This window comes from Anopheles arabiensis, chromosome 2 (assembly GCF_016920715.1).
Source record: "Anopheles arabiensis isolate DONGOLA chromosome 2, AaraD3, whole genome shotgun sequence".
Classification (NCBI taxonomy): Eukaryota; Metazoa; Arthropoda; class Insecta; order Diptera; family Culicidae; genus Anopheles; species Anopheles arabiensis.
Window position 1 is genome coordinate 64,363,252 of NC_053517.1, and position 14,373 is coordinate 64,377,624.

General features: G+C 40.8%; 1 protein-coding gene across 3 annotated transcripts in view; it reads right to left on the reverse strand.

Moving 5' to 3' along the window:
* Positions 1-1,367: 1,367 nt before the first annotated feature.
* LOC120893915 (neuropeptide SIFamide receptor-like) overlaps positions 1,368-14,373 on the reverse strand; it is a 59,582-nt gene continuing 46,576 nt past the window's right edge. For 2 of the 3 annotated variants that reach the window (XM_040296143.1, XM_040296142.1), the window contains 6 exons: positions 12,691-12,829; positions 9,904-10,010; positions 9,282-9,432; positions 7,177-7,289; positions 3,775-3,962; positions 1,368-3,557 (listed from right to left, as the gene is read on the reverse strand). In XM_040296143.1, coding sequence (XP_040152077.1) covers positions 3,132-3,557; positions 3,775-3,962; positions 7,177-7,289; positions 9,282-9,432; positions 9,904-10,010; positions 12,691-12,829 — 1,124 coding nt within the window. In that variant the 3' untranslated portion in view covers positions 1,368-3,131. The remainder of the gene's footprint in view (positions 3,558-3,774; positions 3,963-7,176; positions 7,290-9,281; positions 9,433-9,903; positions 10,011-12,690; positions 12,830-14,373) is intronic. The other variant, XM_040296144.1, reaches the window with a different exon arrangement.

A 14,373-nucleotide genomic window follows, 5' to 3' on the forward strand; every position in this document is an offset into this window, starting at 1 on the left:
GAAACCTCCCTCCCCCAAATTACGTTACAGATGAACTGCACCCCACAGCTTAGTTTATTGAACAAATCCAGATTTTTTGGTGAATTTTTGTTTTTTACCTTATTCTGTATATTCACATTTTTTTTAATAACAAAATGAACTTTTTAATGAACAAAAAAAAAAAACGTTTTATTTTATATAAAGAAAAGTTGTCCCATGCAGCAATCAAATCGATAATTTTTGCGATAGTTTCGGTTGCATTTTCGATGTACAGTGGAGCGCCATTTATCTGGGCTTCGCGGGACTTGACCTCGCCCGGATATGCGAATAACACGGATAATGAGTCAAATGATATATTTTTTCTAGAATTTCTGATTAGTTTTTGGAAAATTATTTTATTTTTTGATAAAAATAACACCGTTTTTATTAACATGTATTCCAATGAGAATATTTGAAATTTGCCTTGAATTATCGTGTCTTTTATTATGACACTGTGCTTTTTTTAATCGCTTTTTTAAATATCCTCCTCATAACGCAATGTCACCATTGTATTGAACTGTCATTTCTCAACAGCACGGATAAATGGACAGCCGGATAAAAGGTACTCGGATAAACGGCGCTCCACTGTATATATAAAATTACGACCACGGCAGACTAAATCAACTCCATCTCCAATTTGTTTGAAACGCGTGTCGCCACTTGCGAATCGCATGCTACTACAGGTGTCCCCCGAGATACGACTGTATTTGGAACCGAAAAAATGTCCCAAAGCAAGGCGTAAGTCGAAATAGTCGTATGTCGAATATCTGTGAATATAAAATTTATAACTGATATTGAAGAGTTGGATCTATGATATCGTGTATTTTATTTAAAATAATGTTCGATAATGTATAAATTTTCCTCCAAAAGTCGTTTACACGATGTAGATATTCAAGACCGGGGAGTTAAGGAATCTGTGGAAATGTGTTTGTAACGGTTTTCAGCACAGAAATTCAAAAAAAATATATAAATTTCGTCTCAATGATAACTTTAAACTGTCAAAATCAAAATCGTCGTAACCAAATCTGCGAATCGTCGTAACTTGAGGGGGTCGTAACTCGGGGGACGCCTGTATCTTCAAATACCTGCCTGTACAATCGAGTGGCACGCACACTGTGGTCGTCGCAGAAACAGAATGCAACGTTACTGCAAGGATCGTGTGTTAAGTTTTTCCGTCCTTCCGTCCGTGGTAACCAAATTCAACGGACCAAATGACGACCTATTCGGCTGCGAAGTACATGAAAAAGTACAGAGATCTTTTATAAATTGGCATAACCGCGAAGATGGATAAGTCATGTAGAAGAATTTTCGTTTATTCGTTTATTCTAAAAAATAAAAGTTCAAACATTTTATTTTGCGTTACGTAACAAAAGATAAACTACTCCTCTCCCCTATGTTACAAATCGTGACGTTTCAAGACCCCCCACGTATCAGCGTTACATAATTAATGGATGACGCCTAAGAGTGGTCGTGTGGTCAAATACGTGGGTATCAACTGTGGCTATCCACTATCTTATCTCGCCAGGCTATCTCATCAACAGACAGTGCCACCAGCTTTTTTTTTGCATTTTTGCATAATGCATTAGTCGTTTACCGTCTGCTAAATGAAGTTTATTTAGATACATTTTAGGTTGAGAGCTTGAGCCGTTTAGACCCCGTTTAGGGGTCGTTTAGTGGATTTGTGGCACTTGGTTTAGAGATTAAACATAACGCACATAACGCAACAAGAAATTTTGTGATATTGTGGGGAATTGGCCAAATGACGTACAACAATACAATATAATATAACAATACATATAAGGCCTCAAATACACGAAGCAGAAACGCGCTAGATTCTGCTAGATTCTGCTAACTGTAACCATGCGGTGGTACAATTTGAAAATTGACAAGAAGCACATGGGGCACATACGGACACCAATCGATGCAACCGAATTGTCATCTGGCGATGAAACTAAGACACACAATTGTGTGGGGTCGCGTAAGTTTTATTGACTTCTTTGCATTAGTTGGAGCATCGTTTTATACAGAAAGTATCGTTAGACGAATGTGTTTAGCTATAACAATATTTACAATACAAAAAAGTCTTTCTTTATCGTAGTATTAATGGTTCCCTCTTTTTGTTTGTTTCCTTCTTTACATTAGACCCTCAACCTTCCAGTAGAATAAAAGTACACATAGCTTTGCAATTAATTGGAACGAACCCGAGTCGTACAGCGATCGATGCACAGTAGTTGTTCAGTTTATCCTTTTGCCCGCGAGAGATAAACTGCTCAACTACTGCAGCAGCGAATCCTTTGGGCAGCCTGTAACACACATGTGCATCGTGGTGCTTATGATAACAGGCCGCGCAGAGCATCACAATCGATTTGGAAGTACATGACTACGACTCGTTTGAAGTCCGTGTTGTATCGATTGTGATGCACCGGTCGGCGAAGCCTGCAACTACGTTGTTCGAGTGCCACCACTCCGATGGATGTTCAAAATGCTTAATCGCTGCATATCTCTCTGTTTTACTATGTTGTCGCAAGCACTTCACTAAAAGTGACCGTTGTGACCGACACGATGTGTTTGTGTTTAATGGTGGCTTTATTTTCGGGAGAATCGACGTAATTCATAATTTGCTAGGATTCAGCCACAATTCATTCGCCGGATGGTTGGTTATTCTTCGAAATCCCCGACCGTAGATGATACTCCAACAAGTAGTTTTAATTAATGGTTTCGGCTTTAGTGGTTTCGTTACGCTGCTTTATCGGGTTCGTTCCCGTATCGCGCCGTCTCGCGACATGACGTACATTAATAATACATTCATTTGTGGATGGACCAGCGAATACATGCGTCCACTGAACATCCTTCATAAGATATACTCTCCTGCTTACTTTATCTATATTTACTGCTCAACTCATCATGTACCTTACAGCTTTGGAATACTATCTATCGGTGCGCAGTTCGAGCACGATTAGCTAAGTGTGGTCGTGCAGCTCGTTTCCGGTAAGGGGCGGATTTATAATAAATAAAAAAATATACATAAAACAATGATTCGATTCCTACTGCAACTGCGTCCAGGGTTTCTGGTCCGGTCGAGGCTTCCGCCAGGAAACGTGCAGCTTTGCCTGTCAAGTGCCACCAATTTTACAATTGCTCGATTTATTTACAATCATTAGCATGGTCGTTGGAGCAGTGACAGATTGTTCCTGCAGAGTGGTGGTCGCGTCCTCCGCTAGCGTTTGGTCCTTGTGCTGTTCACTGTGGTGGCTGTGCAGGTTACCGTGCTGGTGTTGGTGTAGCATAGATGGGCTACCGTTGCCGGCACCGTTTCCATTGCCATTTCCTAGGCCGCTACCGTTACTGCTTCCGGTGAGGGTGGAAGAGTTTTTGCGATTTGTCAGCTGAAGGGTTTCACCGTCCAAGCTTTTGGTGAGCGCCAGTCGCTCCTCGACCGAGATTGGCGAGATTTGTGGCTGCAGACTGCCGGGATGATTGATGCTGTTACGGCCGTGCTGATGGCGGCTGCCATTGAATGACGTTTGCTGCGTGTGTTGCTGTTCATTGTGAGTACACGGCAACGGCCAATGGGGGTACATGGGGGGAAAAGGGTAGACACATTAAAAGGAAATATTAACGCACTATAAATCTTTGGTTTTGATCGTGCCCGTGCTACTGTTTGGCGGAACGGGGTGAGGGAACACAACAGTAAGGTAACAGTAAGCATGGCACAACGGAACAGTAAGCACGAGAGGAAAAGAAGTTTGAAATAACCTTAAACCTGGCATCTCTTACACTGGCCAAATGATAATTGCTTCTGGTGCTGGGGCTGACGTTTAACCGTGTGGCGGTGTGGCAGAGCGAACGGTCATCATAACCCCCGACACGTCCACCATAGGCGTGGGAGCTTCTTAGGCAGCGGCACTTTTCGAGTGCATTTTTAAACTCACGGCGAAATTTTCCTGCAAAAAAGGAGCAAACAACAGAAATAGAAATTACGGACCATGGTTGGAGCTATAATATTCATTTCGAGAAAATTGTATAATGGTTAAAGATAGCATGTACAGTGGAACGCCGTTTATTCGGGCCCATCGGGACGAGTTACGCTCATCGGGTAATGGGACCAAGTATGTTTTGTAACACAAATTCTTAATGTTTTTTTAAGTTACTCTGTTTCAATGTTTCGGGAAAACATTCCCAGTTTTATAAATGTATGTTTGTATGATGAAAATATTGAAAATTTGGCATGAATTTGGTGTCTTTTTTGTTATGACAATATTTGAAATTTGGGTGTCAAAATCGTTTCGAGCCAAATTTCCTACATTCGATTTCTTCCCTCTTAAAAATATAATAACACGTAGGGAAACACGTTTAATACACGTATTAATAAACATTTTTGTTGAATTCACCTTATTTTGGCAATGAAAATGTAATGCTCGTTACATCGCCGAATTTGGCGAGCATTATTCTCACGAACTCTCTCAAATGCACCTTTTGCTCAAGATTGTTCTTATTGTTCTTATTGGCACTTATTGTTCTTATTATAAAATGCACTGATTCCTTGGTAATATTTGATTTTTGGACATTAAAACTGTTTCTTTTGTTAGATTAACCGTCAAGGATGGCTGCTGTTTCGCATGGCAGTTTGTCACACAATTAGTGTCACAAAATGGCCAAACGCTGATCAAATGAAGGAACGAGGCCTCCCACACATTTTGTAACCTTCAAAAATGGGTAGGATAGCTGCGCAGGATAGGCACAAATGCTGCGGGTGCCGATAAGCTAGGTATATGACGCCATTATAGCACTCGCCGATGGTGAAGGTGTCGATTTGATTGAACGATTCTACACTCGATTTAAATTATTGCTGTCGCTTAGTACATTCATACGTTGGCACAATGTTTGGCTGTTTCAATTAAAATGTTGCTCACTTCAAGCAAATAATCTACGCTAGCGATTGAAGTGAGAGAAACGCTAGCGAACAAAAAATGACCTGTGTGGTGGAACGTTCATGCGCTAGCAGCGCATTTCATTAAACGATGAAAACTTGGATGCCTATTGCCATGGATGGGGAAGGATCAAAAGTTAATCGTGTCACGCGATGTATAGCCCGCGCACGTCAACGCGAGAAGTGTAGATGAAATGGCTTCCACCCGTGCAACCCTTTGCCGTTAGTTCCTTGCCGGGGCGTACATACATAATTGATTTTGCGCCCTTTTTGCATTGGCAGCAAGGCAGCGCAGTCGATCGTGCTGCATATGTCCATACCATATTGTCTAACGAAGTGTGTAAACATGGGACCATGATGTCGCTGACAGAATATTGTTTCACTTGTGTTCTGGATTTTTTGCTTTGATTTTTGCCTGACATTCTTCGCACTGGATGAACATGTTGCACCAGCTGTTTGCAGGTATCCTACGGGCTATGAATAAAATAAATGTACGTTTTACCGAAACGATAAACGCTTGACAAAACCCTGTCACAAAACGCTCTTGGGATAATGATATCGATTGTAGCGAGTTGTTAAGCTGTTAGGAAAAAAACACACACACACATAAAAATGTACATCTCTGCTTTAGTTTCATACATCATCCCTGAGCAGTTGGGAACACACATTAATTCGATCCAAATGACGCCAAGTTTGCATGCCTATCTTACCCACACATTAATTGCAGTGAATAAATGGTAGAAGTAAAAGTACTTAGCACTTAGCATTGATTCGAGATTGCCAAAAATATCCAGGATCGCCGATAGCTCCCGTCGGAGATGTATTGGTTTCAACAAGTAGAGGCGAACAGCGTTGACTTAAAGTAATATAGGAAGAATTCAAGTAATTTTCATGCTATAGTTAAGAACAATCTATGTAATTATCATAAATAATAATCATAATCAGGGGGGGGGGGGGTTCCCACGATTTATTGGTTGGTTCCCATCAATTTTTGGTGGGTTCCCATATTTTTTTGGTGCGTTCCCACGATTTTTGTCCGTTTTCCAGAATTTTTTAGTCCAATTGTATTGATATCCAATCAGAAAATACCAATAAATTATGAGAACGTACCAAAAATCTATGGGATACGATAAAAAAATCGTGGGAACGCTCCAAAAAAAATCATTTTAACTGACCAATAAATCGCGGAAACCCTGTAAGATCTACACAGCATTACTGCTAAACATAAATTTCATAAGTTTATAATTCCTAGGCTAAGAGTCTTCAGCATTTTATAGTTAAAGGAAACTAAAAATTTAACAAATGTGTTAAGCATACTCGTTTGTTAATAGGTTTAAAGCGAGCAACTTTTAAATGCATGGAATGAAACGAATGTACAGTCTGTTCCCGTGTAACGCGGTTTGTGCGATCCCGAGAAATCCGCGTAACTCGAATATCCGCGTAAGTCGAATTTCGCAGTTTTCGACCAAAATACACTTTGTTACTCGGAATTTGGATTCAATTTAGTCACTTCTTATACTACAGTGAACGATTCTTGAAACAAATTGTACTGATTTGACATTTGATCTGTCAAATTTAGAAAACCACGTATCTCCGAATCCGCGTTAGTCGAAAACCGCGTAACTCGGGAACAGACTGATAGACTGATGACTGATAGTGGTGCCCTTTCCGTTTTAAGTTCGTAGGCTGAAATTTCAGCCTGTCAGCTGTTTGCATTGTATAGAAGTTTTCGAGCAGCTATCTAAGTCGGTATAATATACAGGTGGGCTTATCCCAAGGTGTATGAATTAAGAAAGCTGATTTTTATCGCTTCTGTTTCTGAATGAAGATTTCAAGCGTTGTGTTTTGTGTATTCGTCAAGCCTCCAGAAAGCTTGTTTGAACAAAAGTTTTCACCCATCCTGTCAAAAAATGATGTTCAAATTTCGTTATAAAAAACATGCTATGCGACCACCGTCCAGGTATACACATACACTTTGATTCTGGATTCCATCACCAGATCTTTTTAATGCACCTAATAAATGTAAACACCACCTTGTTTTGCCATTTTTTGGGCAGGTACTCGAATCTAATTCTTGCTTTGAGGCTAGAATAATCTAGACTGAAAATTGCAGGCTAGTTTTATGTGCGGTTTTGTATGGAGTGTTTACATCATTTCAGCCTAAAACTGTCAAACTCCATACAAAAAGCTGACTAGAATCGTGAAGGGTCCCAGTACCAGATACCTACCGCTCATGAAGTTGTAGATCACAGGGTTAACGGCGCTGTTGGCGTAGCAGAGCCAGTGAGAAAATAAAGATAGCACAGCCACTATATCACTTTGTCCAATATCGACAGTATACCTAAAGAGACGGGGAAGAAATATAGAAAAGATTATTTATTTATTTATTTATTTATTTATTTATTTATTTATTACGACAATTCATGGGCCTGGTACTACATAGACTATGGCCCTTGCCACTTAATTCTATGTGATAAACCTAATCTTACATATGTCGGAGTGCGTAAGATTCTAAAACCATTATTTTAACGCTTTGACTACAAATTAATGTTTTGAAATGACAATTGAATTGTTTACACATTGTCAATAGAGAGTCATTGTATGAGGCTAAGGTTCTCCTATACTTATAGTGCAGACATGTACATTGTCTATGAGTTCTAGCTGGTGCGTAAATGGGAATATTTTTTTTATGCAAATCAGGCGCGTCAATCTCATGTCTCAACAACCTGGCCTCAAACACATTTTGTGCAACTTTTCAGCGATGTTTCAGAGATTGCAGCCCAAGCAAAAAACACCGCTTGGCGGTAGTCACAGGCATATTAAAATTTCCTCGCCAAGGGAGGCAACGAACCGCGACTCTAGTAAATCTACGTTGCATAGCTTCAATTTGCCCTATTGCCTTATTGTTTGGGGACACCTACCTACATAGCTAAACTCGAAGATGGTTCGGTCTAGACAAGTAACATGTATAAAGACTTTAAACGCAGAGAATTTCCAAATTCAGTAGGTTGTCGGATAATAGAGCCTAGAATTTTGTTTGCTCTGACAACAATGCTCTCAATGTGTGTCCTGAAGGTGAAATAAAGTACACCGTTGCAGTTCCGTTTCATTAATGTAGTAACTGTTCAAAAATGGTCGTTTCAAGCGATAGAAAGCCATGATACAACACTTATTTATGGAGATTTCCATATTATTGGTCGTTCACCACACTGTACTGTGCTACAGTTTACTAAAAAGCCTCACATCAGTTGCGTATAAAAGATAAGAATCATCGGGTAACACATACATCAGATTGTTTATAAAAAAGGAAAATAGCGAGGGGCCAAGGTTGCTTCCCTGTGGTACTCCGGAGTGACAACTGATTAGCGATGAAGCTTTGTGCTTAAGTTTGACTCGATATGAGCGGCCAAGAAGGTATGAACTATGAGCCGGACTATAAGGGGATTCGACAGACCAATTTTGCACAGTTTCGTCAGCTGCATCCACCGATGATCCACTCTATCAAACGCCGCTTGTAGGTCCGTATACACGGCATCGCCCTGAGCGCCTGCGTCCATAGTACGCGAGCAAAAAGAAACTAATTCAATATAACACTAGTGTAGAATAGAGGTGGGCATTTCCGTTCTTTTATGTGAACCGAGTCGTTCTTTACAATGAATGGGAACGTGATTCGGGTTCATTTCGTTCTTTTACAAATAGCAATACCTGTAGAGTCTGTGAAGCGGTATACTATTCGTAAATCGGTAGAACTACAGATCGGGTGACCTGGTAGCCTCAACAACAAGCCAATATTGACAATCAATCATTTGACGTTAGAACGCATTGTGCAGTTTAAAATTGACCGTTTCTTGTTCTGCATATAAATGATTTTTTCTGTTGATTTTTTTTAAATTAAAGAATGCATTAAGTCACTATGTTGATTTTTATTTTATTTCGATTTATCAAAATTACCAAAGCGTTCTATTCTTGTAAAACGGTTCATTCACTTTTTTCACGTGAACTGAATAAACCGTACGGTTCTGGTTCATTTGGCACACCTCTAGTGCAGAAATACAACCTTCACGAGAGCGTACGATCAGTAATGTTATTAATCAGTCGATATTTCGTAAAAAAATATAGAAGTTTAAATAATTAGTAACAGAAAGTCTAATTGTGATGTATCGTTTTTTTTTATCTTTTTTCAATCAAATTAAACTTGCGTTGTACTGAAATAATACTAGTTAATAATTTAGCAAGATAAGCGATAAACAGAATCTTTACGCTACGCATAAATGGTGCAAAACTAGATCGTGGCGCAAACAACAAAAAAAAACATTTCGCACACAATGTTTACCTTGCGACGTTTAGCATGTGGACAGGAAAATAGCAGCCGGCAAACATGATCACCACTGCCACTAACATTTTCGCTGCTTTCCGGCGCGCACGCAGCTGCCCCATAGTGCTTGTATTCCCCACGCAATTGAGTGTAGTCCTGGTACTGTGAACTGTCGGATAAAAGGATGTCGATGAATGGTTTACGCAAAACGAAAGTAAAAAAAAAGAAAGCGGAAAGCGTGCCGATAAAACAAACATAGCACACACGCGGGATCAAGCTAAATATTGCGTATGCGATATATGTGTGTGTGCGTGTGTGTGTAATACCGGCGAACCCTGAAAGACTGTCTGGCAGCTCTGAATGATGGCAACGCTGTGGTGGAAACGCCCCTAGGTGGAGGCGCAAAAGGTGCGGCAAGGTGATATTGGTTCGTCCGCGGGGAGGGATGATGTTTCCCGCTTAGGGATACATTTTCGTGAATCAGCTTTTCAGAGATTCGCAGTAGATTCCTGCTTGTTAAATGATTTGGTTTGGTGGTTAAAGGAAACTAGCACGGAGAGATGGTGCTACGGCGACCAAAACGGCAGACCTGCGGAACTGGAAATTAGCAGCAGCGGCAGCAGCCTTACTGAATACTTACTGCCACACGGCTGATTGCGGGATTCCCGATGGCCGGGTATAGTGTCCGAGCGCCACAGTACGCGAACGATTTGGAAATAGGCTACGGTCATGAATAGTAGCGGGAGCCTGTGGCGAGAAAGAAAGAAAGAGAATCATACATTTAGTCGAATAATGCGGGCAAACGAAGGGCTAAAGTAGACATCGACACTTGTCCGCTCCGTTTCGGTGGAGCGTATGGGAGGGGGAGAGGAAAAATTAAACGAAAGCCCCACGATATTACATTTGCCAGACTGGTGTAGTAACCAGAACGAGCTCTAGCCGCTGTCACGTGAAATGAAAACAATAAACAATGGTGATAATGATTATTGGATATGGCAAGGGGGTTGGTTGGTAGTGTTTATATAGTGCAGCTTTTCTGGCCAGCAGGAGGTTATGACGGGCACGTTTTCAGGAGATGTTGACGATGTTTCGTGTTTCGATTTCTTTATCCTTTCGATCGCACAAACAGTGGTCTTTGTAGTATGTTGGCACGATAAAGTCGGTCGGCTAAAGGGATAATGTATTGATGTTCCGTTTAAGCTACGCGAATCGCCTGGCTTGGGGTGAACCCATACACTAAAGCACGTGTAGTACAGACGAAAGATGCAAACGACAACCTACTGTGTTACAAAATTCCTTTCCCCCATCCCAATGAGCGGTGATTTTCGCATTTTTGCATGAAAATCCGCAAAAATGTTCGAAAATATTACACAGTTATGCAGTATCTATTCATCTAGCCGATTCTCTTATCGAAGCGCGGCAAGTAAAACCGCAACAAGTAGCTCGCTCGTCGGTTGAAATGCGATGGAAATTGTGTCTTGTGTGTCGCTGGGACCCTTTTCAGTGCACACACGTAATCCGATGGCAAATAAAAATGGTTCTACCCCCTAAAATTCTACCGAGGCCATTTGGAGCAATGGGACCGGGTTTTCTTAGCAAATGTGTAACCATGGATTATCAGGCTCGAGGTTAAGAATTGTTGGCGATGGTTTCGAATTTTTGGAGAACGGCATACCAGCAGCATCGCACCGATCGCACTTTAACGAACGCTTATATTCCGCGTACGCTGTGAAGAATGTCAATAGAATTCTCAAGTTGGCGGGAATATTCGCATCCAATATCCACCTCCCTGCACTGTGGCGTACAGAAACAATGCACAGCGCTTTGAACAGTTTTGTTGGTGGAATGTGGAATAGCAGAGATTTGTTGTCATCATTGAATGGGCGATAGCAGCGGATGCGTGGGAGAGCGGCGTTCGGGTTGTATATGCGTGAGAAATAATCGTTTTTGTGTACGGGAAGTCACCGCAATCTACGGTCTAGGGCCGGAGGGATGAGTATGCCATGGCGTTAATGTCAGTGAACGAGAGAGAACCGGCTTATCATTTGGTGAAATCTTATTCGCATTGCGTGGCCGTATGTCGCCCGAATTGCCTGTCCCTTCGTCCTTCTTGCTCTCTCTTTCTCTCTTTCTCTTTGTAATGCTCCCGGGCAGCGCAGTGTCTTATCGTTTTCCGGTAAGCGACCACCACTTCCGAATCGTCTTTAATTCACTCTACCCGCGCTGTGAGGATTACCCTGTACGCCCACCCCGTTCGATGATGAAGGAGCTGTTTGCCAGTGGGACACTTTTTGCCAAACAAAAGTCAAACTGCTTCTGTTCCTTTGCACTCCCTACGCTACCAGTGCCGGAAGCGACAAGGTGCCGGTTGTACTGGATCGAATGTGAAAAAGATATCTTTCATACCGTCACACAAATCGAGCCTTCTGGCAAGGGACGGAACCTAATGTCATGTGCCATCGTCGAGCAGGCTGAAACAGATGGGAACAAGCCGGGGCTATGTGCTCCGAAGCCGGCCTCTAAGCTGATTATAGCGATTCGTTCCAAACCTCAGAAAAGGATCCACACACACACACACACACACACACACACACCCTGCTCTTGTGTGGGCGGGCGTAGAAGGGCGAGATCCTAAGATTGCTTTCGATTTGTTATATCACAAGCGAAAGCCCATCGATTGGTATTCGATAGTTGGCGCAAAGTGTGTGTAACAAATATGAACGATAAATATTACACAAGTCACATTACTACAACACAAAGTATACGAGCGATGTATGTGTGCGTGTGTGTGTGTGTGTGAGGGAAGGTGGGAGTAGGGGGTGGAAGAATGCTTCACGCAATTGTGATCAAGCGATATCAAAGTTGACTGCTGTTTGATTACGGGTTGTTCAATGAATGGTAGAACTTTGTGTTTGCACGTAAAGCCGTGATTTTGGGCTGTTCGTTTCGCTTGCGTAGAAAAACACAAAAAGTCACATGAGTAGGTGTTGTTTTATCTGTCATCATGTCAAAATAAACCATGTTCAATGTTGATGTACAGGTGATTTGGGCTGAAATGTCCTTTGCAGTGATTGTGATAGGAAAGAGAGTATGGTGATAATGACACGCATGATAATGCAAACTTATCTGACACTCAATATCATTAACAAGTAAGTGTGGTAAAAAAAGAACAAAAAAAGGTAAAAACGTGACTCTTGACACATTTATGTAACATATTGTATATAACTTAAAACATGAATCACTCTAGCATTAGCGACTGTGTGGAAAAGCTTTTTTTAATTAAGGTTTGGTTTAAACCAATTTTTGTAGCACAAGTAAATTCCACTAAGAGCATTAAAAGACAAAAGCGTAAAATGAGAAAAAAGGATCTGGTAGATGCAACCAATGCTTATGATGTGCCAACTTTAGTATCAGGGCTCGTACTCACGTGTACAGTAGCACAAACTTGACGATGTAGAAAGTTTTCTCCGTTTCGTTGTCCCACGTTGCAACACATTGGGTGAAAAGTTTGATGTCAAAGCGTAGCTTCTTGCGTCTCGTTGTCAGGACCAGGAATTCGGGGAGATCTGCGCAGGAATTATCATGACGCAATGCAGCCAGCAGCAAGGGAGGGTGAAAGAGCAGAGAGTATTTTTAATAAAAATTGCATATAATGTGCTTTAATATGACAAAAAACCTCAATGCACAAGAATCGTCAACGTCCTTTGAAAGAGCTGCATTTAAATCGAAGCTTAACATTTCGCACTCGTTTTCAAATATTTCACAGTATGTTGGTAATTTTAGTAAAATCGTACATTTGAATTTAAATAACGATTTCTTCAAACTCATGTAAGAGGGCCACCAAAAAAGAATATAATTACATACAAAGAAAGTCAGGAATTGATTCCCAAAATAAATTGTTTCCATCCTGTCAAATTGTCATATATTGTCTATACAGGTGGTCCCCGAGATACGCGGTACCTCTTATATGCGGATTCGAGGATACGCAGTTTTCTAAATTTGACCATTCCTTAAGCAATCTGTACTGATTTGACACATCTATTGTCAAATGTAAAATAATTTTCCTTTTGATAGAATTTTACAAATCTTGCAACATGGAAATATTGAAATATTAAAATAAAATTGAAATATTCAGTCAAATAAATAATTAAGTGGTTAAAATCATCCATTAAATGCAAAATTATACAAAAAAATAGCTATATTTTAGGTAACCGTGTGAAATGACTTACGCGGAAATTCGAGTTACGCGATTTTTTTTGGTCGACTCGGGGACAACCTGAACATAGTTTATAACCGAAATTAGGGGCGGTCCCTTGGTATAGTCGTCAAAACGCACGACTTAATAATATGCCCGTTGTGGGTATAATCCGAGAATGGTCCGTCCCTCCGTAGCAAGGACTGACTATTCGGCTACGTGGTACTGAATAAGTCTCGAAAGTCTGTGTACAGGCTGGCATGGCCACGTAGCACGTTACGCCAAATAAAAGAAGAACCGAAGTTAAAAAGTCAACTACTAGTTGTGAAAGTATAGTATTATTTTAACTGCAAAAATTGTTGACGCGACAAAAACATTCAAATTTGAACTAGATAAATGTGTTTAGTGACCTTGACCGCTATGTGTATGTAACAGCGGAAAAATAAAAATATAACTCAAGCCAACTGACACTTATAAACTGACAAAATCCAAATCGTTGTATCTGTGAATCGTCGCATGAGTCGTATGTCGAGGGTCTCCTGTATTTCCTTTTTTCCCCTATCTAGAGGATTCTGTTCCTATACATTGCTTTGGCAGTTATCTGGAATTTTACAAACATTCGGCCACTTTCCTGTATGCTATTTAGGTTATTACGAACGAAATGTCTTGAGTTAATATTAATCAATTGATTAAATTTGTCGCATCAACCATTTCGGCAACCGACAACCATTATTTGTAGGTCTTCAACGGTATTTCAGTGTGATAACAGAGTTATAAAATCGAATGATCTAGGGTAAAACCATCACGGCGGCTGTATATTTGCTGTTGAGGTTAGTCCAAGCGACTACATGCTACAGCCTGCAAGGAGTGGTACTTAAAATCGAGCTTTGCTCAAACTCGCTCCCCACCATTGTG